General features: G+C 40.4%; 1 protein-coding gene across 1 annotated transcript in view; it reads left to right on the top strand.

Moving 5' to 3' along the window:
* Window positions 1-26,257, top strand: part of CFAP54 (cilia and flagella associated protein 54) — a 311,690-nt gene that overhangs the window by 19,106 nt on the left and 266,327 nt on the right. Inside the window, 4 exon segments of the mRNA XM_082419565.1 lie at window positions 2,836-2,979; window positions 12,222-12,393; window positions 17,237-17,295; window positions 25,190-25,333. Of these exon segments, the coding sequence (XP_082275691.1) occupies window positions 2,836-2,979; window positions 12,222-12,393; window positions 17,237-17,295; window positions 25,190-25,333 (519 nt within the window).

Genomic DNA, 26,257 nt, shown 5'->3' with positions numbered 1-26,257 from the left:
AGAAAGGCGGTTGGCGGAGCACAAGCACAGCCCCTAGTTAACAGAGGGTGTGGTAGGCGCCCGACAGGAAATGCTGAGTCATCATGTTCCTACCTTATACAAAGGAGCCCAGACACCACTTCCTGTTGTTTTTCACATGGCTGGCCTTGCCCAGCAGACAACTCTCATAGCTCCTGGCCTTGCTGCGATGTTGCTTGCTTCCAGGTGCCTTGTTTTAATAAGTTTCAGCTCCTTCTTTACATTCTGCTGTATGTATCAGTAATTACAGCGGTCATTCCATACGTAGCCTGTTTCTTGCTCAGTGTTGTATTCCAACCGAGTTTGTGCCCTTTTTCTAGTTCTGTATCAATGCGGAGGTATTGGATTAGCTGTGGACTCACGGACTTAGTTTGATAAGACCACACCATGGCTGGGTTTTCAGTGAAAGAAAACGTGAATTTCCCCCTAAGCTCTGGCACAGGCCCAAATTATTCCAAATTAAATATGAGTCTTTGGCACACGTGGGATCCTTGGACCAAGAGTTATTTTATACAAAGTAATTTTACGCCAGACACCGGCAGTATTCAGTCTGTTACCGAGCCAGGTCCATTTTCCCCATGCAGAGAGAGCCAAATGCTGAGCCGCTGAGGTTTGCAGCAGAGAAAGAGTTTATTCACAAGGCAGCCAAGCGAAGAACTGAGTCTCACATCCGCCTCCCCTAAAGCGAGGGAGTTGGGATATTTACGAGATATAAGCAGAGTGGTTTTAGGCACGTGGAAAGATGACTGGAGGCAGGGAAAAAGGTGAGGTAGTCGGTGTTCTGCGCAGGTGCATCTGGGCTACGTGCTTCTGTGTATCAAAATGGAGGCGTTTAGCAGGACCGGAGGGCGGAGTTTTCCAGCCTCTGACGTCAAAAGGCCATTCAAGGGACACCTGCGCAGGCCCAGTTTTAGGGTCGGTGGTCCCAACCAGCCGCAACCGGCTCACCGTGGGCAAGAGCTGACTGCAAGATCTTGTGAGACAGCTGAGCTGCATGAAGCTGGGAAGTTATGCAATTTAAGAGGAAAAAAGAAAGAGGAAAAAACAAAACAAAACTAAAGCGGGCTTCATCAGTGAAGGTAGTTCACAAGCAAAGGGGTTTTACCAAGCCGTTCCCTTATCTGTTCTGTAAGACAAGCTTACGAATTTCTATTTGTCATGAGCTTCCGTTAACTCCGTGGGGGCAGTTTCAAGTCTTCTCAATCTACAGTTTCTCAGCTTCATTTCCCTCCTCCATTTCTGTTTTCTGGACTTGAATCTTTTTGGTCTGGGAGGGAAAGTTACCAAATAGAGGCTAAGATGTGGAGGAACTTTCATAAGGAAGCACCAAGATCTATTTTCTGCTGCCCAAATTAGAGAATCATCTTAGCTCCATGAAATTGGACCATACAGAGTTTGGAAAAACCACAGAAAAAAAACCCAGGTGAGATCTAACTTGTAAGCTATATTCATGTGAAGTGGGATAATAGTTTTGACCAGAATTAGAGGCGTGCACCCCTACTTTTTAGGCTTCTCCTCAACATAATAAGAAGCTGGTGATACACAGCCCAGTTTGGGGTGGTTTGAGGAGTATCCAGGTGGGTGGAGGGAAGAAGAAGGAGCATTTTACAGGTTGATAAAGCAAGTTGATGTTGGGTAGTGGCTAAGGATTCAGAATATTTCAGGTAGGATATTTACAAATTTACTTAGAGGAACAAAGAAAAGGTTTTAACTACTTTTCAGTGATGGGAAAGTGGGCTGGTAAAGGTATTTGTAATCCTGGAAACAAACTTGAGTGGTTACTTTGGTTTCTAGAATCTATTTTTATTTTAGTTACAGTAGAACTCATCTTGTTGGACCACTCTTGTTTTGAACCTAGATTTGAATTCATTATGTGAATCAAGTTAGAGCGAAAAGATTCAGAATTAATTAGTGAGCAAGTAACAAGTCAATAGAAATAGAAACAAAACAGCGTTTGACTGTGGTGCCTCCTGAGGGGTGAGGTCACCCAATAGGCAGTTCACACCCAGGGCAGCTGCTTTTCCTGGAAACACAGTTGCAGGGGAGGAAGCAGAGAAAGGGTTGCAGCTGAGTCATATGTAAAACCCTGCTCACATCCACCGCCCTGAAACTCTCCAGGTCAACTGTGCCCCGTGGGCTTCAGAAATGAGGCATCTGACTTTGTAATTGGAACATAAGCATGAATTAGAACTAACAAGAATCATAGCGGCGCAGACTTTTTTGATTCGTCCTGATACAACTTCAGAGACTGTCGACAGATCAGCCAGCTCATCCCCTGCATTTTTCTCTTCTCCCTTCTTTCTTTCCTTCCTTCCTTTTTTCTTTTTTCTCCCTCCCTTCTTTTCTCCCTCCTTCCCCCTTTTGTCCCTCCCTTTCCTACTCTTTCTTTCTTTTTTGGAGCTTAGGAGGTATCAGAGAAGCAGGGCTAGTTATGCAACTCCTCTACCTCTCTCACTGAGTTTGTGGGTTACCATGATCTGTTGAGGTTAAACCTTTGGTTTTTGAGTATATCCAGGTTATTACCACACACAATGCCCTGGTGAATATTCCCATCTTTGAGGTCATGATGGTCTCATCTCACAATTGGCTTGTTGTGAGGAGAATTAAATGAAATAATGCACATGCATTGCCAAGTACAATGTCTGTTAAGTTTGTGTTTGGAAATAGTAGTGATAATGGTGTCATGGTGATAGTAATAGCAGTAATAGTAATAATCAACATTGACACTATTAATAATAATATGAATATTACCTAATTTTAATAATGATAAGCAAAATGATATTTTGAAAACTTCATCAAGTCCTCTTTTTATTTCAGGAATATAAATTGGCCCTTTTACAGTGCTATGGGAGATATCTTCAGCAGTTCAGCATCAACTTTGACGAGAATAAAGCAGACGTGAACCAATTCAAAAGTGTCTTTTTTCCAAAAGGCTTTGAAGACAAAAGTGCTGTGCATACGGTAAGATGAAAGCAGTAACTAAAATAGCTACCATTTATGATTATGCAATAGTCTGTCCTTTACTTGACAGCTCCTAAATGTCTTTCATTTGTTTAGCATGGTATTTACTTGTGTGCTGTAAGTTACTTAATAAATATTTTCTGTGCTGGATGAGAAAGTGCACTTATTAAATTTTGTAAAGATGCTTTGGAGATTGTGTCACTATAATCACTTATTCATCCAGGAGACAGTATTTATTATTATTATTATAACTAGTATTGGTAGAATGCTTTTAGTCTACAAAGTACTTTAGAAAACATTGGATCCTCACAATAACTCTATGAGTTAGATACTGTTATTATCCCTATTGTACAAGAGAGAAAAAGAAAGCTAATCACACAGTATAATAAGTAGTGGCTCTGGAGAGGAAACAGATCTTTTGATACAAAAGAAATTTTATGCTTTTTTCTAGTATACCAGTATTATTATGTTAATTGCTACCAATGAGTCACTGGTAGAGCAGTTACCATGTGCTAGGTAGTATTCTAAATGCATTATATGAATTGTTATCTTGCAGCCTTATTGCAGTCCTAAGAGACGGGTACTATTATGCCTCTTTTACAGATGAAGAAACTGAGGCTTATTGGAGAGTGAGAAACCCAGCCCCCTTAAAGCAGTGGGCAGAGCTGGTGTTTGAACCCTAATCAGTCTGACTGCAAGGCTATGTCATTCCAAATTTAATGATTATTCTAGGCCTTGGAAACAACATGTGGTTTAATAAGCAGAAAAGCTCAAGCATGTTTGAAGGCACATTCAGTTTGCCTGTAACATAGGTGCATGAATGAGAATACTGGGCAATGTGAGTGGGTGCTTAAATTGTATGGTGGGAACCAGTGGGGATCCTGATACCAACAAATAATTCTTGGGACACCAGGTGAATGTCCTACAGTTCAACTCTATTCTGACTATCTACCCAGAGACAGTGTCAGATCCCACAGGTTAAGGGTTCAGTGTTACAAAACCACTCCCGGCTGCACCCCACCCCCTCCCACTTCAGATGCCAGTTGCAAGCTCAGGTCATTACCTGTACTTCTGACTGCCTGGCTATAAATCAGAGGTCCCTGCGACCCCCTCCTTGGGCCCCGATAATTTGCTGCAGTGGTTCACAGAACTCGTGGAAACATTTTACTTACTAGATTACGGTTTATTATAAAAGGATATAATGTAACTCAGCAACAGCCAGAGGGAAGAGATACATAGAGCAAGGCGTGGGGAAAGGGTGCGGGGCTTCCATGGCCTCTGCAGACACACCACTCTCCCAGCACCTCCACGTGTTCATCACCCTGGAAGCTTCCCAAACCCCATCCTTTGGGGTTTTTATGGAGGATTCATAGCAGAGTCATGATTGATTGAATCGTTGGCCATTGGTGATAGATTCAACTTCCAGCCCCTCCCCCCTTCCCTGGAGGTCAGGGGCTGGGACTGAAAGCGCTAAACCCCTAATCACATGGTTGGCTCCACAGGCAACTAACCTCCATCCTTAGGCACTTTCCAAAAGTACCTCATGAACATAGCAGAACATATCTTTGTCACTCTTAACACTTAGGAAATTCCGAGGGTTTTGGGAGAGCTAGGAACTGTGGATGAAGACCAGATACATATGAGAAATATATTTTGGCCAACTGAATGACCAAATACATATTTCTTATAAACCGTAATATCCCAGTGCCCCCTTGGGAAGAGTGCTGAATGAAAAGTTTGAATTTTTAAGGCCCCTCCTATATCACCCTGGTCCAGGCTTCCATATCTCTCTCTTACACTGTTGAATTATTCTGCTTCCATTTCCACTCAGCCTCCCCAGCTGTGAAACCAACTACATGGTGGCTAAAAATAGTTTACATGCATCCAAGCAGGAAGTCCGCCTGGTAGAGTAAGGCTCACTTGTGTTACGAAGGCTCTCCACTCCCAGTAATACTGATGATTCTGTAGCCAGAATCTCTCTTCTGAACTCCCCATCTATCCAGTTAACATCATAAAGATCTCACACTCGACGTGTCCAAAACTGAACTCATCTTTTTTTCTTCCATAATTGGCTCCAGCCACTAACCCAAGTAGGAAACCGTTGCAGACCTCTTCCGCTCTCTTACCTCCCACTTCTTTTTTAACATCTTTATTAGAGTATAATTGCTTTACAATGGTGTGTTAGTTTCTACTCTATAACAAAGTGCATCAGCTATACATAAACATATATCCCCATATCTCCTCCCTCTTGCATCTCCCTCACCCTCCCTATCCCACCCCTCTAGGTGGACACAAAGCACCAAGCTGATCTCCCTGTGCTATGTGGCTGCTTCCCACTAGCTATCTATTTCATGGTTGGTAGTGTATATATGTCACTGCCACTCTTTCACTTCATCCCAGCTTACCCTTCCCCCTTCTATGTCCTCAAGTCCATTCTCTACATCTGCGTCTTTATTCCTATCCTGCCCCTAGGTTCTTCAGAACAATTTTTTCTTTTTTAGATTCCATATATATGTGTTAGCATACGGTATTTGTTTTTCTCTTTCTGACTTACTTCACTCTGTATGACAGTCTCTAGGTCCATCCACCTCACTACAAATAATTTCGTTTCTTTTTATGGCTGAGTAATATTCCATCGTATATATGTACCACTTCTTCTTTATCCATTCATCTGTGGATGGACACTTAGGTTGCTTCCATGTCCTGGCTATTGTAAATAGAGCTGCAATGAACATTGTGGTACATGACTCTTTTTGAATTATGGTTTTCACAGGGTATATGCCCAGTAGTGGGATTGCTGGGTCATATGGTAGTTCTATTTTTAGTTTTTTAAAGAACCTCCATACTGTTCTCCATAGTGGCTGTATCAATTTACATTCCCACCAACAGTACAAGAGGGTTCCCTTTTCTCCACACCCTCTCCAGCATTTATTGTTTGTAGATTTTTTGATGATGGCCATTCTGACCGGTGTGAGGTGATATCTCATTGTAGTTCTGATTTGCATTTCTCTAATGATTAATGATGTTGAGCATCCTCTCATGTGTTTGTTGGCAATCTGCATATCTTCTTTGGGGAAATGTCTATTTAGGTCTTCTGCCCATTTTTGGATTGGGTTGTTTGTTTCTTTGATATTGAGCTGCATGAGCTGCCTGTATATTTTGGAGATTAATCCTTTGTCTGTTGCTTTGTTTGCAAATCTTTTCTCGCATTCTGAGGGTTGGCTTTTCATCTTGTTTATGGTTTCCTTTGCTGTGCAAAAGCTTTGAAGTTTCATTAGGTCCCATTTGTTTATTTTTGTTTTTATTTCCATTCCTCTAGGAGGTGGGTCAAAAAGGATCTTGCTTTGATGTATGTCATAGAGTGTTCTGCCTATGTTTTCCTCGAAGAGTTTTATGGTGTCTGGCCTCACATTTAGGTCTTTAATCCATTTTGAGCTTATTTTCGTGTATGGTGTTAGGGAGTGTTCCAATTTCATTCTTTTGCATGTAGCTGTCCAGTTTTCCCAGCACCACTTATTGAAGAGGCTGTCTTTTCTTTCTCCATTGTATATTCTTGCCTCCTTTATCAAAGATAAGGTGACCGTATGTGTGTGGGTTTATCTTTGGGCTTTCTATCCTGTTCCATTGATCTATATTTCTGTTTTTGTGCCAGTACCATACTGTCTTGATTACTGTAGCTTTGTAGTACAGTCTGAAGTCAGGGAGCCTGATTCCTCCAGCTCTGTTTTGCTTTCTCAAGATTGCTTTGGCTGCTCAGGGTCTTTTATGTTTCCATACAAATTGTGAAATTTTTTGTTCTAATTCTGTGAAAAATGCCATTGGTAGTTTGATAGGGATTGCACTGAATCTGTAGATGGCTTTGGGTAGTATAGTCATTTTCACAGTGTTGATTCTTCCAATCCAAGAGCATGGTATATCTCTCCATCTGTTTGTATCAGTTTTAATTTCTTTCATCAGTGTCTTATAGTTTTCTGCATACAGGTCTTTTGTCTCCTTAGGTAGGTTTATTCCTAGGTATTTTGTTCTTTTTGTTGCAACAGTAAATGGGAGTGTTTCCTTAATTTCTCTTTCAAATTTTTCATCATTAGTGTATAGGAACGCAAGAGAATTCTGTGCATTAATTTTATGTCCTGCTACTTTACCAAATTCGTTGATTAGCTCTAGTAGTTTTCTGGTAGCATCTTTGGGATTCTCTATGTATAGTGTCATGTTATTTGCAAACAGTGACAGCTATACTTCTTCCTTTCTGATTTGGCTTCTTTTTATTTCTTTTTCTTCTCTGATTGCTGTGGCTAAAACTTCCAAAACTGTGTTGAATAATAGTGGTGAGAGTGGGCAACCTTCTCTTGTTCCTGATCTTAGTGGAAATGGTTTCAGTTTTTCACCATTGAGAACGATGTTGTCTGTGGGTTTGTCATATATGGCCTTTATTATGTTGAGGTAAGTTCCATCTATGCCTACTTTCTGGAGGGTTTTTATCATAAATGGGTGTTGAATTTTGTCAAAAGCTTTTTCTGCATCTATTGAGATGATTGTATGGTTTTTCTCCTTCAATTTGTTAATATGGTGTATCACATTCATTGATTTGCGTATATTGAAGAATCCTTGCATTCCTGGGATAAACCCCACTTGATCATGCTCTATGATCCTTTTAATGTGCTGTTGGATTCTGTTTGCTAGTGTTTTGTTGAGAATTTTTGCATCTATGTTCATCAGTGATATTGGCCTGTAGTTTTCTTTTTTTGTGACATCTTTGTCTGGTTTTGGTATCAGGATGATGGTGGCCTCGTAGAATGAGTTTGGGAGTGTTCCTCCCTCTGCAATATTTTGGAAGAGTTTGAGAAGGATAGGTGTTAGCTCTTCTCTAAATGTTTGATAGAATTTGTCTGTGAATCTATCTGGTTCTGGGCTTTTGTTTGTTGGAAGATTTTTTTTTTTTTAAATAAATTTATTTGTTTTATTTATTTATTTTTGGCTGTGTTGGGTCTTCATTTCTGCCCACGGGCTTTCTCTAATTGCGGTGAGTGGGGGCTACTCTTTGTTGTGGTGTGAGGGCTTCTCACTGTGGTGGCTTCTCTTGTTGCGGAGCATGGACTCTAGGATGCTGGCTTCAGTAGTTGCAGCACGCGGGCTCAGTAGTTGTGGCTCGCGGGCTTAGTTGCTCCGCGGCATGTGGGATCTTCCCGGACCAGGGCTCTAACTCGTGTCCCCTGCATTGGCAGGCAGATTCTCAACCACTGCGCCACCAGGGAAGTCCTGTTGGAAGATTTTTAATCACAGTTTCAATTTCAGTGCTTGTGATTGGTCTGTTTATATTTTCTATGGTTCAGTCTCGGGAGGTTGTGCTTTTCTAAGAATTTGTCCATTTCTTCCAAGTTGTCCATTTTATTGGCATATAGTTGCTTGTAATAATCTCATAATCCTTTGTATTTCTGCAGTGTCAGTTGTTACCTCTCCTTTTTCATTTCTAATTCTGTTGATTTGAGTCTTTTTCCTTTTTATCTTGATGAGTCTGGCTAATGGTTCATCAATTTTGTTTATCTTCTCAAAGAACCAGCTTTTAGTTTTATTGATCTTTGCTATTGTTTCCTTCATTTCTTTTTCATTTATTTCTGATCTGATCTTTATGATTTCTTTTCTTCTGTTAACTTTGGGGTTTTATGTTCTTCTTTCTCTAATTGCTTTAGGTGTAAGGTTAGGTTGTTTATGTGAGATGTTTCTTGTTTCTTGAGGTAGGATTGTATTGCTATAAACTTCCCTCTTAGAACTGCTTTTGCTGCATCCCATAGGTTTTGGGTCGTCGTGTTTTCATTGTCATTTGTTTCTAGGTATTTTTTGATTTCCTCTTTGATTTATTCAGTGATCTCTTGGTTATTTAGTGTATTGTTTAGCCTCCATGAGTTTGTATTTTTTACAGATTTTTTTCCTGTAATTGATATCTAGTGTCATAGCGTTGTGGTCGGAAAAGATACTTGATACGATTTCCATTTTCTTAAATTTACCAAGGCTCGATTTGTGACCCAAGATATGATGTATCCTGAAGAATGTTCCATAAGCACTTGAGAAGAAAGTGTATTCTGTTGTTTTTGGGTGGAATGTCCTATAAATATCAATTAAGTCCATCCTGTTTAATGTATCATTTAAAGCTTGTGTTTCCTTATTTATTTTCATTTTGGATGATCTGTCCATTGGTGAACGTGGGGTGTTAAAGTCCCCTACTATGATTGAGTTACTGTTGATATCCCCTTTAATGGCTGTTAGCATTTGCCTTATGTATTGAGGTGCTCCTATGTTGGGTGCATAAATATTTACAATTGTTATATCTTCTTCTTGGATTGATCCCTTGATCATTATGTAGTGTCCTTCTTTGTCTCTTGTAATAGTCTTTATTTTAAGGTCTATTTTGTCTGATATGAGAATTGTTACTCCAGCTTTCTTTTGATTTGCATTTGCATGGAATATCTTTTTCCATCCCCTCACTTTCAGTCTGTATGTGTCCCTAGGTCTGAAGTGGGTCTCTTGTAGACAGCATATATACGGGTCTTGTTTTTGTATCCATTCAGCCAGTCTATATCTTTTGGTTGGAGCATTTAATCCATTTACATTTAAGGTAATTATCGATATGTATGTTCCTGTTACCATTTTCGTAATTGTTTTGGGTTTCTTTTTGTAGGTCTTTTCCTTCTCTTGTGTTTCCTGCCTAGAGAAGTTCCTTTAGCATTTGTTGTAAAGCTGGTTTGGTGCTGCTGAATTCTCTTAGCTTTTGCTTGTCTGTAAAGGTTTTAATTTCTCTGTCAAATCTGAGTGAGATCCTTGCTGGATAGAGTAATCTTGGTTGTAGGTTTTTCCCTTTCATCACTTTAAATATGTCCTGCCACTCCCTTCTGGTTTGCAGAGTTTCTGCTGAAAGATCAGCTGTTAACCTTATGGGGATTCTCTTGTATGTTATTTGTTGCTTTTCCCTTGCTGCTTTTAATATTTTTTCTTTGTATTTAATTTTTGATAGTTTGATTAATATGTGTCTTGGTGTGTTTCTCCTTGGATTTATCCTGTATGGCACTCTCTGTGCTTCCTGGACTTGTTTGACTATTTCCTTTCCCATATTAGGGAAGTTTTCAACTGTAATCTCTTCAAATATTTTCTCAGTCCCTTTCTTTTTCTCTTCTTTTTCTGGGACCTGTATAATTCAAATGTTGGTGAGTTTAATGTTGTCACAGAGGTCTCTGAGCCTGTTCTCAATTCTTTTCATTCTTTTTTCTTTTTTCTGGTCTGTGGTAGTTATTTCCACTATTTTATCTTCCAGATCACTTATCCGTTCTTCTGCCTCAGTTGTTATGCTATTGATTCCTTCTAGAGAATTTTTAATTTCATTTATTGTGTTGTTCATCATTGTTTGTTTGCTCTTTAGTTCTTCTGGGTCCTTGTTAAACATTTCTTGTATTTTCTCCATTCTGTTTGCAAGATTTTGGATCATCTTTACTGTCATTACTCTGAATTCTTTTTCAGGTAGGCTGCCTATTTCCTCTTCATTTGTTTGGTCTGGTGGGTTTTTACCTTGCTCCTTCATCTGCTGGGTATTTCTCTGTCTTCTCGTTTTGCTTAACTTACTGTGTTTGGGGTCTCCTTTTCTCAGGCTGCAGGTTTGTAGTTCCCGTTGTTTTTGGTGTCTGCCCCCAGTGGGTAAGGTTGGTTCAGTGGGTTGTGTAGGCTTCCTGGTGGAGGGGACTGGTGCCTGTATTCTGGTGGATGAGGTTGGATCTTGTCTTTCTGGTGGGCACGTCCACGTCTGGTGGTGTGTTTTGGGGTGTCTGTGAACTTATTATGATTTTAGGCAGCCTCTCCTAATGGGTGGGGTTGTGTTCCTGTCTTGCTAGTTGTTTGCCATGAGGTGTCCAGCACTGGAGCTTGCTGGTTGTTGCGTGGAGCTGCATCTTAGCGTTGAGACAGAGATCTCTGAGAGAGCTTTCACACCGTTTGTTATTACGTGAGGCTGGGAGGTCTCTGGTGGACCAATGTCCTGAACTTGGTTCTCCCGCCTCAGAGGCTCAGGCCTGACACCTGGCCCGAGCACCAAGACCCTGAGCACACAGCAGGCTGAGAGGCTTGTCTGCTCACCCAGCAGGGTGGGTGGGGGCTTCGGAGGTCAGATCCCAGGGAGAGGACTCTTACCTCCCACTTCTGATTGGTCACTAAACCCCATTGCCTCAGGCAAGGCTTAAATCTTCCCATTCTTTTTATCCCCCGTTGCAGAACTCCATTTCAGGGCTCTTTTTTCTCAGGACAGCCTCAGAGGTCTTTGATCTCTCCTAGCTCCTGCATGTAGCTTTGTCCTCCGTCTGCTTTGCATCTTTCACACTTTTGTCAGAATTAATTTCTAAAGTGTAAATCAAATAATTGTACTCCATTGCCCTTTGGATTTGCCCTTTAGCCGTAGTCCATATTCCTTGCAGTGGTGTGGAAGCTCTCCATGTTCTGACCGTGGATCACCTCTACAGCCTAATTTATCTTAAACCTTCTCATCCAACTTCAAAAAAGACTTTCAAATCAGTGACCACAGCAAGCACCTCAAGCATTCCTAACACTGTGTGTGCCTGGAATGCTTTTCCCTCTGTCAAGAGCCTGTCTTCCTCATCTTTGACTCCCTGTTGCTTAGAGTGTGGCAAACAGAGGTGGTCAACAAACATTTGCTGAAAGAATTGTGTAAATGGTAATAAGTACATCAGAATTAATATGTTAACATGCCATTGTGGGGCTTTACAAAAATTGATTCAATTCTATATTCTTGGAAGTAGGATTTTGTACTTTTTTTTTTGCTTTTGAAAATTCTTTTGACTAAGGAAAGGTGATCTTAACTAAATGAATGCTTTGAAGAAACCTATTTTACCATGTTTCTTTCCATATGTTAGTCCAATAAGGCTGCTGTAACAAAAATCCAGAGGTTGGATGGCTTAAACAACCTTCATTGCTCACAGTTCTGGAGACTGGGAAATGCAGGATCAGGGTGCTGGAAAATTCAGTGTCTGGTGAGGGCCTGCTTCCCCCTGTGTCCCCATATGGCAGACAGCGAGGTTGCAACATATAAATTTTGGGAGGACACAAACATTCAGTCTACTGACCTCTACTAATTTATTGAATCAATTAAGAAGAATCGTTTCCATTTCAGTTTTGTACATTTTAAGAAGTGCTTTCCTAAGTTGCATAAACGTTATTTATATTCTTTTTCTTTTCCTCATGTGTTTCAGTTTCATGCTTTAAGTGGCAGAAGTATTTGCAACTACCATCTGGTCTGTGACAGTGACATGAACCTGCAGAATAAAGAATCTGTGGCCCAGTGTCTGCATATCTTGTCCTCCTTAAGGCTCATCATGCAGGTGGCTTTGTCACAGGAGCAGCTTTGCTGGATTATATTCAATGGTATATGTCAGTGTCTTTTATTTTTCACTGTGTCTTTCAGAAAGGTATTTAAATACTAAGTTTGACGGTGACTTGATTACCTTGTGATTTAAAACATGTTCATTTCCTCCTAGGGGCAAGATGGGAATAAAGATGCAGACCTACTAGAGAATGGACTTGAGGATACGGGGAGGGGGAAGGGTAAGCTGGGACAAAGTGAGAGAGTGGCATGGACATATATACACTACCAAACGTAAAATAGATAGCTAGTGGGAAGCAGCCGCATAGCACAGGGAGATCAGCTCGGTGCTCTGTGACCACCTAGAGGGGTGGGATAGGCAGGGTGGGAGGGAGGGAGATGCAAGAGGGAAGAGATATGGGAACATATGTATACGTATAACTGATTCACTTTGTTATAAAGCAGAAACTAACACACCATTGTAAAGCAATTATACGCCAATGAAGATGTTATTTCCTAATAGGATACTTGTGGGCTTTTTTACATTTTTATTACATTTCAGTTTGTCCTTATGAGCAGGGACTTATACAGCACGTCTGTGGGTTTTCTGCTCAAGGGAGGGTCAGAGGCTGTGGAGATAATCAGTTTCACGTATATACAAAATAGGGACCACAGTTAGTAAGTAAATATAAATGGGGAAGGATCGGAGGACAGGTTGGATTGTTTCTAAGCATCATCCATTTATTGGTCCTCTCTGCGAATACTTTGGCCAATGACCAGGGCTTCCTATGCATCAACCTTCTCCTCCTACTTGTTTTTGAGTGAGGAGCTCTGAGAACGTGCATGTATGTATGTGTATAGTGTATTTGCATACATATATATGCATTGTACAGATACACATATATACACGTGTACGCATTATATATGTCTCATGAAATGAATCTTATCTATCAAAATGTAGCATTTGTTTTTTCCTTTTAAGACTTACAATTTAAATTCAACTAAAATTCTCTTTAAAGTTACAATTTGAAGTTACGATGAGTCGCCTGATGAGTCGCCTACGGTATTGTTTTCTGGATAACATATTCCTAAAAGAAAAATAATAACAGTGTGTTCTGTGTGCCTAAGACCAGGGCAAAATAACTTGGAAGAAAACATATTGGATTTTCTCTCATCCATGGCAACTGACAGTACATTTCCTAGCCTTTTCCTTCCTTGCTCTCCCCAAATAATTTTTTTGACATTTTGATTGTAATTAGACCTTACATTTGCTACCAGAGATGAGGCTGACTCTGGAAGACATTTTTCAGTGCAGTGATTGTTAAGCTTTTGTGCCTCCTCATCCTCAGAGTTGCCATGGCCATCTCTCCACCTGAATTGCTCACACATCTTGGCAGGGATTGAGCAGGAGCAGAGCTTCTGTACTCAAGAAGGAGTGAGAGGCCTGAGGGTTGGGCCCTTCAGTCAGGCTTTGCTTGAAAGGTGGAAATGATGCAGCATGACTCCCTGTCTGAAACCCTTTTCAGATCACACACAAAACCCCCCAATATTCTTTTTTTTTTTTTTTTCAAATTTACCATTCATTCTTATATTTATTTATTTATTTATTTTTGGCTGTGTTGGGTCTTCATTTCTGCGCGAGGGCCCTCTCTAGTTGCGGCGAGCGGGGGCCACTCCCCGTCGCGGCGAGCGGGCCCCTCACTATCGCGGCCTCTCTTGTTGCGGAGCACAAGCTCCAAACGCGCAGGCTCAGCAGCTGTGGCCCAGGGGCCCAATCGCTCCGCGGCATGTGGGATCCTCCCGGACCAGGGCTCGAACCCGTGTCCCCTGCATTGGCAGGCAGACTCTCAACCACTGCGCCACCAGGGAAGCCTGCCCCCCAATATTCTTAAAAAAAAAAGATTGAACGATTTCTGTATCTTCTACATCCTTTTTCTGGTGCGTGCTTTTTCCTTATACATATGACATCGTGTTCTAGATTTTATCCTGTTTCCTAAATATTTTTCAGCTCAGCACTATGGTTTTAGAATCTAGCCGTGTTGCTATATGTAAACCTAGTTTGTTAACTCTGCCTGCTGAATTGTGTTTGGCCCATACCTATACACCCGTAGGGATGGCCACCTGGTTTGCCCTGCCTCTCTAACTGCACAAATAATTCTGCAGTGAATATCCTCGCCTCTGTCCTTTTATAGACCTGTGTGAGAGTTTTCTGGGACTTATGCCCAGGAGTGAGGTTCCTGGATTGTGGGAGGTACATATACTTAGTGTCATTAACTGCTGTTCCTGTTTTAGTTAATTCATCTCAAACTTATTAAGTGCCAGGCATTGTTCTAGATGCTAGAGATACAGGAGTGGACGACAGACAAAATCCCTGTTCTCATGCTTACATAATACTTCAGGGAGGTGATAAACAAATCAAAACTAAATGATGTATCAGATGGTGATGAGTGCTATGGAGGAAAATAAAGCCGAGAAAGGGGTTAGGGAGAGCACTGGCTGGGCTGCAATTTTATTTTATTTTTTTTTAAAGATGTATTTATTTATTTATTTTATTTTTATTTTTTTGGCTGCATTGGGTCTTCGTTGCTGCGCAGGCTTTCTCTAGTTGCGACGAGCGGGGGCTACTCTTTGTGGTGGTGCGCGGGCTTCTCATTGCGGTGGCTTCTCTTGTCGTGGAGCACGGACTCTAGGCACATGGGCTTCAGTAGTTGTGGCACGCGGGCTCAGTAGTTGCGGCTCACGGGCTCTAGAGCGCAGGCTCAGTAGTTGTGGTGCACAGGCTTAGCTCCTCCGCAGCATGTAGGATCTTCCCAGACCAGGGCTCGAACCCGTGTCCCCTGCATTGGCAGGCGGATTCTTAACCACTGCGCCACCAGGGAAGTCCCGGGCTGCAGTTTTAAGTGGAATGGCCAGGGTAGGCCTCACCTGAGATGAGATGCCGTTTGAGTAAACACTTGACTGAGCCATCTGGGTGTTTGGGGGAAGGGCATTCCAACTGGTAGATTAACAAGTGTAAACAGTTTGTAGTTTTAAAACTTTGGAATTTAAGTCATGAAAAAATAAATTGACCTGCAGTCAATTTCTCAAAATACATTTGACCTTTCCAGTTAGACGTTAATCCTCTTTTAATTGACTATTATACACACACACCCTTGTTTTTAAGATATTTAACCAATCTTGGTTCTTTCACAAAATCTAACTGGGTAAATGAACGTTGGATAACATCTGACATCTCAACTAACCTGAACCCAACTCATTTGAACCCTCAAATAGTCAAGATTATTTTGGTGGTGGCTATCTTAGATGAAAAAGAGTCACATGACAAGGCAGTAAACTCCGTATTAGGGATTTGGTTAAAAATTAAACAAACTTCCAAAGATAGCCTGAGAACGTAAAGATTTAGTCTGTGCTCCGTTTTGTACCCTGTACTCTCTCCGTCGGGCTCCTGCCGTGGAATCTGTGAGCCATGCCAAGATCCTGAACCATCAGAGGAGGATTCAGTTATAGTCAGGATGCACTAGGGCTGCAAAGGTTAAAGGCACATCTTTGAAACACAGAGGGCCCTTGTTATTCTTGAGGGCGGTCTCCCGGGGCTTTCTGAAATCCTGCAGCTCCCATTGCTGAATGTTTGTCTGGGCTTCTGGCTTACACCTGAATCACGTGTTTTGTGGAGAGTCATGTGTTTCCTATGCATATCCTTACTTGGTGACTTTTTTTTTTTTCCCCCTAAAACCAGTTATACAGTCGGGTCAACAAAGCCAAGTCGAGATGAGAATGCGGAGCTTGAGCTCTTACTAGCTGAGTGGTTTTTTCCCCCAGTGGATCTTACATGAGATAAACAACTCTCTGTCATGGGAGCAGGCACACTAAGACTGTGGGGGACTTGTATTCTCTGTGAACTTTCTGGTACTTTAAGTGTTTAAGATTCTATTCAATACTTTTTGGTCACTGATTTGTGTAATGTTTATTATGCTTGCAGATGTATTTTAATCAAGGGATGTGTGTTTTGGAGCAGATGCTGTTTTCTCAGAAGCTTTTAAAGTTTAAACGTGAACATAGGATTTGGAATTGTTGAATTTTGGTGGTTATGAATTTTAGATCAGATATTTTATAGAAAATATTTAGGTTGCTTGTCATTATAATTACACGCCTTTTTAAAGCATGGTATTATACTGTCTTTTGGGTTATGTTTATAGCCCGATAATGTCCTTTGTATACAGAAGGATATATGGTGATGTCATTCCCCACTCGTCCTCCAAATGCTGCCACCAAATGAGTCTTCTATCCTCATTTAATTAATGGCTTGATTTAAAAAAAAATCATACTTGAATGATCTTAAATAGGAGTTGGAAATGGCGTTTTTCATTAGAGTGCTTATGGGATGTACCTTAATAATGGGATACATATTATATGAGACAGTGAATGAATATAATACAACCTATTATGCATTATGAGTTTTAAATTATGAGTTTCCTTTTTGCGTATTGTGTGCCATCTGATTAAATGTGTATTCTAGTCTTATTTGGAGATAAATCTTCAGTTTTTCAACTGTGAGGAAACCATGGGAACCCATAACATTTTATATGAATTAATAAAACCACAAAGTACATAAATTATGCTACTAAAATACTCTTTTGTTCAATATATTTCAAAACTTAAACTGCCTTTAAAATGAGACTAAAAGATTCCTGTGTCAACATACTTAAAATATGGTCATATTAGTTCTTTCAATAATTTGGCTACAAGTTACAAAAAAGTTTATAATAATTATAACTCTCTGGCCATTATCAGATTTTCTCATGAGAAAATCACTTGTTTTGGGAACTACCAACTTAAACTGCAGAAATTGGAATGTAAAATTTCATCATTTGACTGTAAAACATGTTAATCTTTTTCTCCATCTAGGTACCATTTACATTTACACCATTTGCAGAAAACTGATGATCATAGGTCACTCTTCTAAGGTATGGAATTTACTGACAAAATATCTTCCCCTGTAATTCCTGGCTTTCTTAAGACTTTTGTTAGCATTGCATGCTAAACAAAGAAAATTTGTGAATTATATAACAAAATTTAGTGAATTTACATAGGTTTACTGTTTTTAGTTTTCCTTTAATGTGATCATGTAAAAATGTAGACAATAAAGTATTAATGAGAGGAAAGAATTTCTAAAATTGATAGGTATTTCTTCAGTGTCCTTCAGTCTCTCAAATTAGTCATAATTTGTCAATATGTTACTGAACATCCATCTGATAACTATATCTCTAGGTAGGGTGGCCATCCATTCTAGCTTGCCCAAGACAGTCCTGTTTTATGCCTGTTGTCCTGGAGTAATTATTAGTAGTGCCTACTTTCACTTTTAAAAATGTGCTGGTTTGGATGATAAACTATGGTTAGCCTGTCTATGTCTTGTTATGGAGCTTGGACTGCATTTTGCTTGAAGAGCTGGACTGTACTTATGGTCCAGATACTAGTTGGGCGAACAAACTCCTAAACTCTGTCCCAGTTATGAGCTGACTTTGTCTTACAGTAAGATTCTCACTGACCAGTACTCACTGCTTAGTTTTAGCTTGAGGAAGTGGCTGACACTTCTGTTGACTTCCTTACCATGTTGGTAGCACTTCTGTCTGCAGGAGACATATTTATTCCCTGCGTTCACTGTCTAGTCATTGGAATGTAGGCCAAGAAGGGAAAATATGCTCTCCTTGAGACCATGCTTGAGTTCTTTCTGGCATCTGCAACACTACTACTTTAGCTTCTCTATTGCATGCAAAACCTTGCTCTGAATATTCTAACGCTCGGGACAGATATTTTTTCCTTATTTCCTGAAAACACAGCCAAGTATCTTAAAAGTTGACAATGCTAAAAAATAGATAGAAGCAAAGATATTTGCATGCTTAATGGATAACATTAATTGAGTGTTCTCTCTCTGTTTTGTTCCTTGCATTTAAAAGCTCTATTACTGACAGTGACTTGAACAAACTCTATGCCAGCTTTTTGAGTGTGAATTAAAATGAGGGGAGACTGTCCCGTGTATAATGTAAATTTGGCCTACAGACTATTCCAATGATTCTCTATCCAGTTCCAGATGACTTCCTAAAAAGAATTTGCAATCTCCTGTTGCACTTGCTGTAGCAATAAATACTGCTCCATGGAGCCATCACAGTTTGGTCTGCTTATAGCATTTGTCTGGCAAAACTTTGAAGGGCAGAGATGTCTGTGCCAACATTTAACTGTTAATGTTTGTACTTGTTAATGCTGAGAGAATTTTAATTTAACATGATAGTCATCTTAGAATAATTTCTGATTTATACCCTTTGTAAGACATCTTCTCTCCCCCTCATATAACTTGAGTTTCTCTCTGACAAAATAAGGAAGGCCTGAAGGAGGATCGTTCTATGTCCCAAGCTTGTGGGATGGGAGTTGGGGGAGTGAGGAATGCAAGAATTTGGGGGTGGTGGGTGGCTGTACAGTTGGCACTTTCAGATCAGGATGAAATTCTTTCAGTTTGTTCAGTATAATAAGTTTCAAGGAAATTAATTTTCACCCTGAAATTTACAAACCCTCAGCTGATGAGTTGATTCCTGAGCTGAGACTATAAATGGACTCGATGGGTCCATTTAATGGGGACAAGCCCTTGGCAGTCCAGCCACGTCTGAATCCTCCTGATTCTGTAGCTACTTTAGAGTTCAAGTCTGTTATAGCAAAAGACAGAAGGAGTAACGATGTGGAATCCTTAGGCTTTTCTTGGTGTCACCCCAGAGCAATCTAAAGTCCTATTCCTATAGGAGCCGGGAATTATGATTACCATTTGTTATTATTATTGAATCCCTACTCTGTGTTAGGTACTGTGTGAAGGGCTTTGCGTACACAGTAATGCCATAATAGTCTTATGAGGTGGGCACCACCACCATCACTGTCCTTTGTTGAATGAATGCTTATCATCTCTAAGGTATGCTTCTAAGCACTTTCGCATATTATCTCATTTAATTCTCACACCAGCACTTTGAGAAGGTGCCATCATTACCTTTATCTTATAGACGAGGAAGCTGAGGCTTAGAAAGTTAATTCGCTCAAGGTCACACATTTAGTTAGAGATGTAGCGGAGGCCAGAGCCAATGCCACCCTGTACTGCCTCTCAGCACCATTAGAATAAGGCGTGTCTGTTGGCATATCCCATGACCCACCCTATTTTGGTTCATCTCTGCACATGGAGGAGTTGTGTGGGAGCTCCTGATATAATGTTGAAATATTTTCTGACATGACTGAAGGCATCCTGAAGACCAAGACTGGCCAGGGCTTTTCCCCAAATGGGAAGCACTTTTGTGCTGAGGCAGGTCACCAGCATAAGCTTAGCGAATGGAGGGAGGGCAGCTCTCTAAGCCTCTCCCTAAAGACATAAGACAGTTTGCTTTCCTTTATGGTAAAAGCTGTAGTTTCTTCTGAGGCATTTACAACTGTAGTATAGTACTCAGCAAACATTAAAGAATTCAGTAGAATCTATTCATTCTAAGAAAATGTTGGTTTCTGTTTCCCTTTACTATAAAACTGAAATAGTTTGGTAAAGTGTGTGGCTTGAACAGTGGTTGTCAGATCAGTCCACATACCGTTACATAAACTTCAAGTCCAGCCTTTGAAATACTTCTCAGTGTTTACCCTCAAACGGTATGAGTTGATATAAATGACGCTGCAGTGCCATCCTGTGGCTCAGCTGATTAATTGTGTGTGTGTTTTTCCTACTTGACACCCGAACCATGCTTTTGCTAGGCTCCTATAATATGGTTTTTCAAAGTTGCTTTTTTTTTTTTTTAAATGAAGACAGTAGTCCTGCTGAAATCATCAATTTTTTATTAATAGAAAGAATTCTTTCTTTCAGGGGCAAGAAAAAACGCTACAAATGAAGAGGGTTTTTTGTTTTTTGTTTTTTTTTGGAAATGGCATTTCATCTTTAAAACCTGAATGATGGTTTCTCAGAGCCCTAAGTGGAATGATGGCTTTTCTCCTTTTTGTCATAGTTTCCCTATGTAGTGGGAAGAACCCTGCTCCACTTGGGAATCCAGAGACCTGAATTTCAGCCCCAGCTCTGTCACTTACAAGCAGTTTAGTCTCTTGGAGTCAGGTTAGGTTACTTTTAAGGTCCCTTCTGGCACTAAAATCTGTGATTTAGGGTCTTTGATGTTAAGTCTGAGGCCAAACCCAGATATCATGTGAACAGCTGTTCACTGATGCTATTTTTACTTTGAAATGTGAAATTTCTAATACCAGGAATCCTGAGAGCTTTGGAAAGACGTGGATATAAAGGGGGGAAATTTATCCATGGTTTAATTCCACCTCCCCCAAAATACAACAACCTGAATGTAAAAATCCACAATAAGATTTCTGTGCAGCAGATACGAGGAACTCAAGAGTTTTGATGACTGTTAATTCCATATCAGTTGTGTGGCAAAATCAGCAAACAATGACGGCAGCAGCAACGAAAACAGCAATGAAGCGACCCCAGGCCAACTTAGTAGAGATATAGTGTCTAGAACCAGGGAGGGGGAGTTTCCTTTCACTGTGGTCTAGTTACACACTTTAAAGGGACTTTGGCAACCTGGAGCAAAGCCGCGGAAGACCAGCCATGATGGGAAAGGGAAGTGCAGTCCTGGGAGGTATAGAAGGGCTTGGGGAGCTTTATCCTGGAGAGAGAGCTGGGGGAGAGGGCAGGCTGCATAGGTGCTTTCAGATTCGTGGAAGGCGGTGATTTGCAAGTTGAGTTTTGAGTGGTCTTGTGCTGTTCCAGAAGGCATAACTAGGATGAATGCACTGGAGGTGTATCAAGGTGGATTGCATTTCAGATTAAAGAAGTTCATGTTTAGAATTGTCTTCTTATGCCATGTGGCATGTTCCTTGTTACTGGAGGTGGGAAGTCATGGGCGGGGAAGGTGTGGGACATCAGGCGGTGGTGCTGGTGATGTTGGGGAGAGGATGAAATTAGATAGATTTTCAGCCCTTTTATCCTGTGATTACCTGAAGTAGGTCCATGTTTAGCGTCATGAACTGAAACTTTTCAATGGAGGTCAGTCAGTCAGTCAGCAAAGATTTGTTGCATGTTTACTACACGCCAGATAAAATTCTGGGGGCTGGGGATACAGTGGTGAACAAGACAGACAGGGCCCTTTCCTAAGGTGAACTTGCATTCTGGTGGGATGAGCTTACACTCCCAGTGGATAGCAAAGGATATTACAAGTCTGTGTCAAACCCCGCTCTGCTTCCAACAGCCCCCTTTCCTCTGGACTCAAAATTGACCAGACGGTGGAGAATTCTGGCTTTTCAGCCTTCTTTTTTCTTTTAGATGTCCGCTGAGCTGCTTGCACACATGTTATACACATTGTCTTTGAGGGCTCCAAAGATGGTAATAGGGTCTGAATGTTACCAGTGTTTCATCTGTTTTTACTGTTAAATGCTTTGTCAGTCTGATGGGTTTGCTTTATACATGTGAAGCTCCTGGACCTTTTTGATGATTTGCCTTTTCACATTGGGTCTGACTACTATAGACTTATTTTTCCTTAATTATTTCCTCAGTTATTGAAGGCTGAATTTGTTATTGGAAGAGGAGCTTTCTTCTGTTGTCCAAATTTATTATCATTATTTTCTTGAGAATCTAGACTACTTGTTAACTCTCCCTTGGTTGTTTCTGCTGACTTTAGGGTTGTTCAGTGAATGCATTTAATAGCACTTGAGAATATCTGCTAGGTACCTGGCACTGCTCTAGGTGCTGGGGATATAATAACAAAAAAGGCACTGTTCTTATTTTCAAAGAGATCAGAGTAAGGTTTCGGAATCACACACAGGAGCATATTAATGCAATTGGATGTGACATATATGTGTGAATGTAAGAGTCTATGTAAATTATACACAGTGTATAGATGCACACGTATATACATAGAGCACAATTACAGGAGAGACAGAACTGAAGCAAAGGTCATTTCTCTTTACGGACGTTAGAAGAGTCCTCTTCAACAGCTAGTTCTCCTTCCCCTGCTCTTCCCCCCCCCTTCTCCTCTTCCTGTTCCTCCGTCTTCCCCATGCTCCCCCTTCCTCCTTCTTTGTCTTCAGTGTCATTAGCGAAGCTAACACTTAGTATGTGTTTACTGTGTTCTGAGCACTCAGCATGTATGAATGGAAACAATCCTATAAAACAGTTACTGGTATACCTATTTTGCAGATGAAGAACCTGAGGCTCGTGGAATTTAATTGTCCAAGTACCACTGCTAATAGTGGAGGTAGAGTTTCAGCTCAGTCTTATGGGGAAGGAGAGAACAGAGTGAGCAGAGATGCATATTTGGACCGTTAAGATGTTTTGTGGAATGGAAAGTATTTTGGACCAGCTTTAAGTATACTATGCAAGGTCAAGAGTAATGGGGGTGGGGTCGGGGAAGGCAGGGACCAGGTTGTGAAGGGTGTTTAAATGCCCTATAAAGGAAGCAACCGCATAGCACAGGGAGATCAGCTCGGTGCTTTGTGACCATCTAGAGGGGTGGCATAGGGAGGGTGGGAGGGAGACGCAAGAGGGAGGAGATATGGGGATATATGTATATGTATAGCTGATTCCCTTTGTTATACAGCAGAAACTCACACACCATTGTACAGCAATTATAGTCCAATAAAGATGTTAAAAAAAAAAAAAGCCCTATAAAGGGTTTGAACTTTGTTATATAGGCAATAGGGAGCCATTGAATGTTTAAAGCACAAGAGTGACACAACTCAATTTGCATTTTAGAAGGATAACTCTGGTGGAGTAAGGAAGATGCATAAGGAAGCAGAGTATTTAAGAAGATAAGGAGACAAGTGAGGAAGTAGCCCAATAGTCCTGGGAGACTGCTTTGTTAAGGCTGATATTTCCATGGATAGAATTTAGAATTTGATATTCTGAGATACTTTGCTCATAGATTCTTATTTCCATCCCAGTAATAGTTCTAATGCAATATGTGGAGCAGAGACCAAATTTCTTCTAATATTCAGTCAAGTGAAGGGCAATACAGTCCATTTACCATTTAAAATTTTATTTTTAAAAAATTTTTATTGGAGCATAGTTGATTTACTATGTTGTGTTAGTTTCAGGTATACAGCAAAGTGAATCAGTTACACATATACATATATCCACTCTTTTTTTTTTAGATTCTTTTCCCATATAGGCCATTACGGAGTACTGAGTAGGCTATACAGCAAGTTCTTATTAGTTATCTATTTTATACGTAGTAGTGTATATATGTCAATCCCAATCTCCCAATTTATCCCTGCCCCCCTTATCCACTGTTGACCATAATTTTGTTTTCTACATTCATGACTCTACTTCTGTTTTGTAAATAAGTTCATTTGTACCCCTTTTTTTTAAAGGTTTCACAGATAAGCTATATCATATGATATTTGTCTTTCTGTGTCTGACTTACTTCACTCAGTATGACAATCTCTAGGTCCATCCATGTTGCAGCAAATGGCATTATTTTGTTCTTCTTTATGGCTGACTAATATTCCGTTGTATATATGTACCACATCTTCTTTATCCATTCCTCTGTTGATGGACATTTAAGTTGCTTCCATGTCCTGGCTACCCTTTGAGGTTTTAGAATATTTTTTTTTTTGGCTGCGTTGGGTCTTTGTTGCTGCACGCAGGCTTTCTCTAGTTGTGGCAAGCGGGAGCTACTCTTTGTTGCGGTGCGCGGGCTTCTCATTTGTGGTGGTTTCTCTCTTGTTGCGGAGCATAGGTGCATAGGCTTCAGTAGTTGCAGCATGTGGGCTCAGTAGTTGTGGCTCGTGGGCTCTAGAGCGCAGGCTCAGTAGTTATGGCACATGGGCTTAGTTGCTCCGCAGCATGTGGGATCTTCCCAGACCAGGGATCAAACCTGTGTCCCCTGCATTGGCAGGCGGATTCTTAACCACTGCGCCACCAGGGAAGTCCCTAGAATATTTTCAAAGAAAGGAAAATATTGACAAAGTTAACTGCAAAATACATATCATCAAATAGTGTTACCCAGTTTAAAATAGTGTTTCCCAGGGCTCTATGGGAAAAATATGTCCAAAAAGGATTATCACTGGGATTGTGGGGAAAAGTTCTTTAACTGTAGATAGAATAGCACAAGAGGCTCTTACATATATTCCAACAGATGGGCCAATAACAATGGTGACCCTTCCCCAAAATTTTGTTTCAGTTTGTACCTTTGGAATAATTACACTGGTAATAGGCATTATTTATGGGCAGCTTACATTGAGTCAAAATCATCCTAGTGTGTCATGTACATTATCTCCTTCCCATAACAGTACTGCAGTGATGTGCTAAAATACCCATTTTATAGATGAGAAAATTGAGGTCTGGAGAAGAAAAATGACACAGATACTAGGTGTTAAAATTGGAACTGAAGCCCAGGTCTTTTTGATTCTAATCCTGGACCGTTTCTACCAAGTATCACAGGCCCCGGATTGTAAGCCTTTTCTATTTTTCCCTACCCTGTTTTGCCAGTTTATTTTCAGAATAATACATTGGTTTGAGACCAGCTAATAACAATTGCATTGTTGGAATTAGCTCCTAGACTACTGTTGACACTTGATAAATGTTAATAAAAATAAGCTGAGTTCATAGGATTTTAGGAGCTAAGAAGGAAGACATTCTAAAATGGCTGACTTGAGATTTTGAGTTCTTGAAATTATTCTTTTACTTTTAAATGCTTGTTTTTTTAATTGACTCATTATTTGTGGTATTTTTAGTTTAAGTAGTCAGCAACTTGGGCTCACCACTCATAATTTGATAATATTAAATGAAAATCGGCATTATTAGCTTAAAATGAAAAGACATTCTATTGTGCCCTTTTTCTGTCTCAGGCCTTGGAATATCTCCTGTGGGCCAGTATATGTATGGAATCCTCGGTCCCACTTCTGTCCATCAGGTACTTGACGTGGAGAGCTACTCTTTACACCGCTGTCTGCCAATGCTACTATGACTGCCAGGCTGGTATTCACGGAGAGGTACGCTACTTTTTAACTCTGAGGATGCCAATATTTAAAAATACAACACATTCAGCATTCTTTTCTTTAGATGAGCAGCAGGAAAACAAACAAGCAAACAAAACCCAAAAAATTGTAGTGAAGCAAAGACAAATGTCCCAGGCTTTATTTGCAGAAATTTGCTTGACTTCTCCATTCTGTTGGTCTCTCACTTCACTTTCTGTTTCCCCCTTTATTCTCTATTCATTTCTACCATCTTTACTCCTTTTCTGAATCAGATCTCTGATCTCTTCCCTTCCTCATTGTATTCTTGTATGCAAGCTACTTTCTTTACCTGTTTAGTTACTGTATTCCATGCCACCTACCATCCATTTGTCTTGCTTTTCACTGATTTATTTAGTATACTCTATTTCTTATTTTTCCTCTTTTCCTATATATATTTTTGATTGAATATTTGAACTATAACTTAACTGGTTGGGGCTTCTATTGGCCTATGCCACACCTCTGTGCAAATGAAAACAGGCACTCTCGTTATGGTATGTGGTACTTGGCTTGTCAGTGGATGGGGTCTTGGTGAGAATTAGAAACAGGCACCCTTTCCTTTGGGCGAACCTATCCCTGCACCAGTGTGCATAGCTTGGTGAGTACAGGGTGGGTTGGATTTCAGCAGGAGAACAGCTTAATACAGCCCTTGTGGGATACTTTTTCTAGCCTAGGATACATTCTAGAAACTACTCACCATATATGCGTAGTTAGTTTTAGTGTACTAGTTGGTGGCATGTTTCTATAGCTATTAAATTTATCAGGGATCGAAATGTTTGCATAGTTTTGACCATTTGATTCCTATTGGAATTTTTTCTTATTGGAAAATGTAACCCTTTATGTTACTATTGTGTTCTAGAAGCATCTTCATGAAAAATCATAAATTATAAATAAAGTACTTCA

This window comes from Balaenoptera physalus (assembly GCF_965194825.1).
Source record: "Balaenoptera physalus genome assembly, chromosome: 13".
Lineage (NCBI taxonomy): Eukaryota > Metazoa > Chordata > Mammalia > Artiodactyla > Balaenopteridae > Balaenoptera > Balaenoptera physalus.
This window is presented reverse-complemented; position numbering and strand designations above follow the sequence as displayed.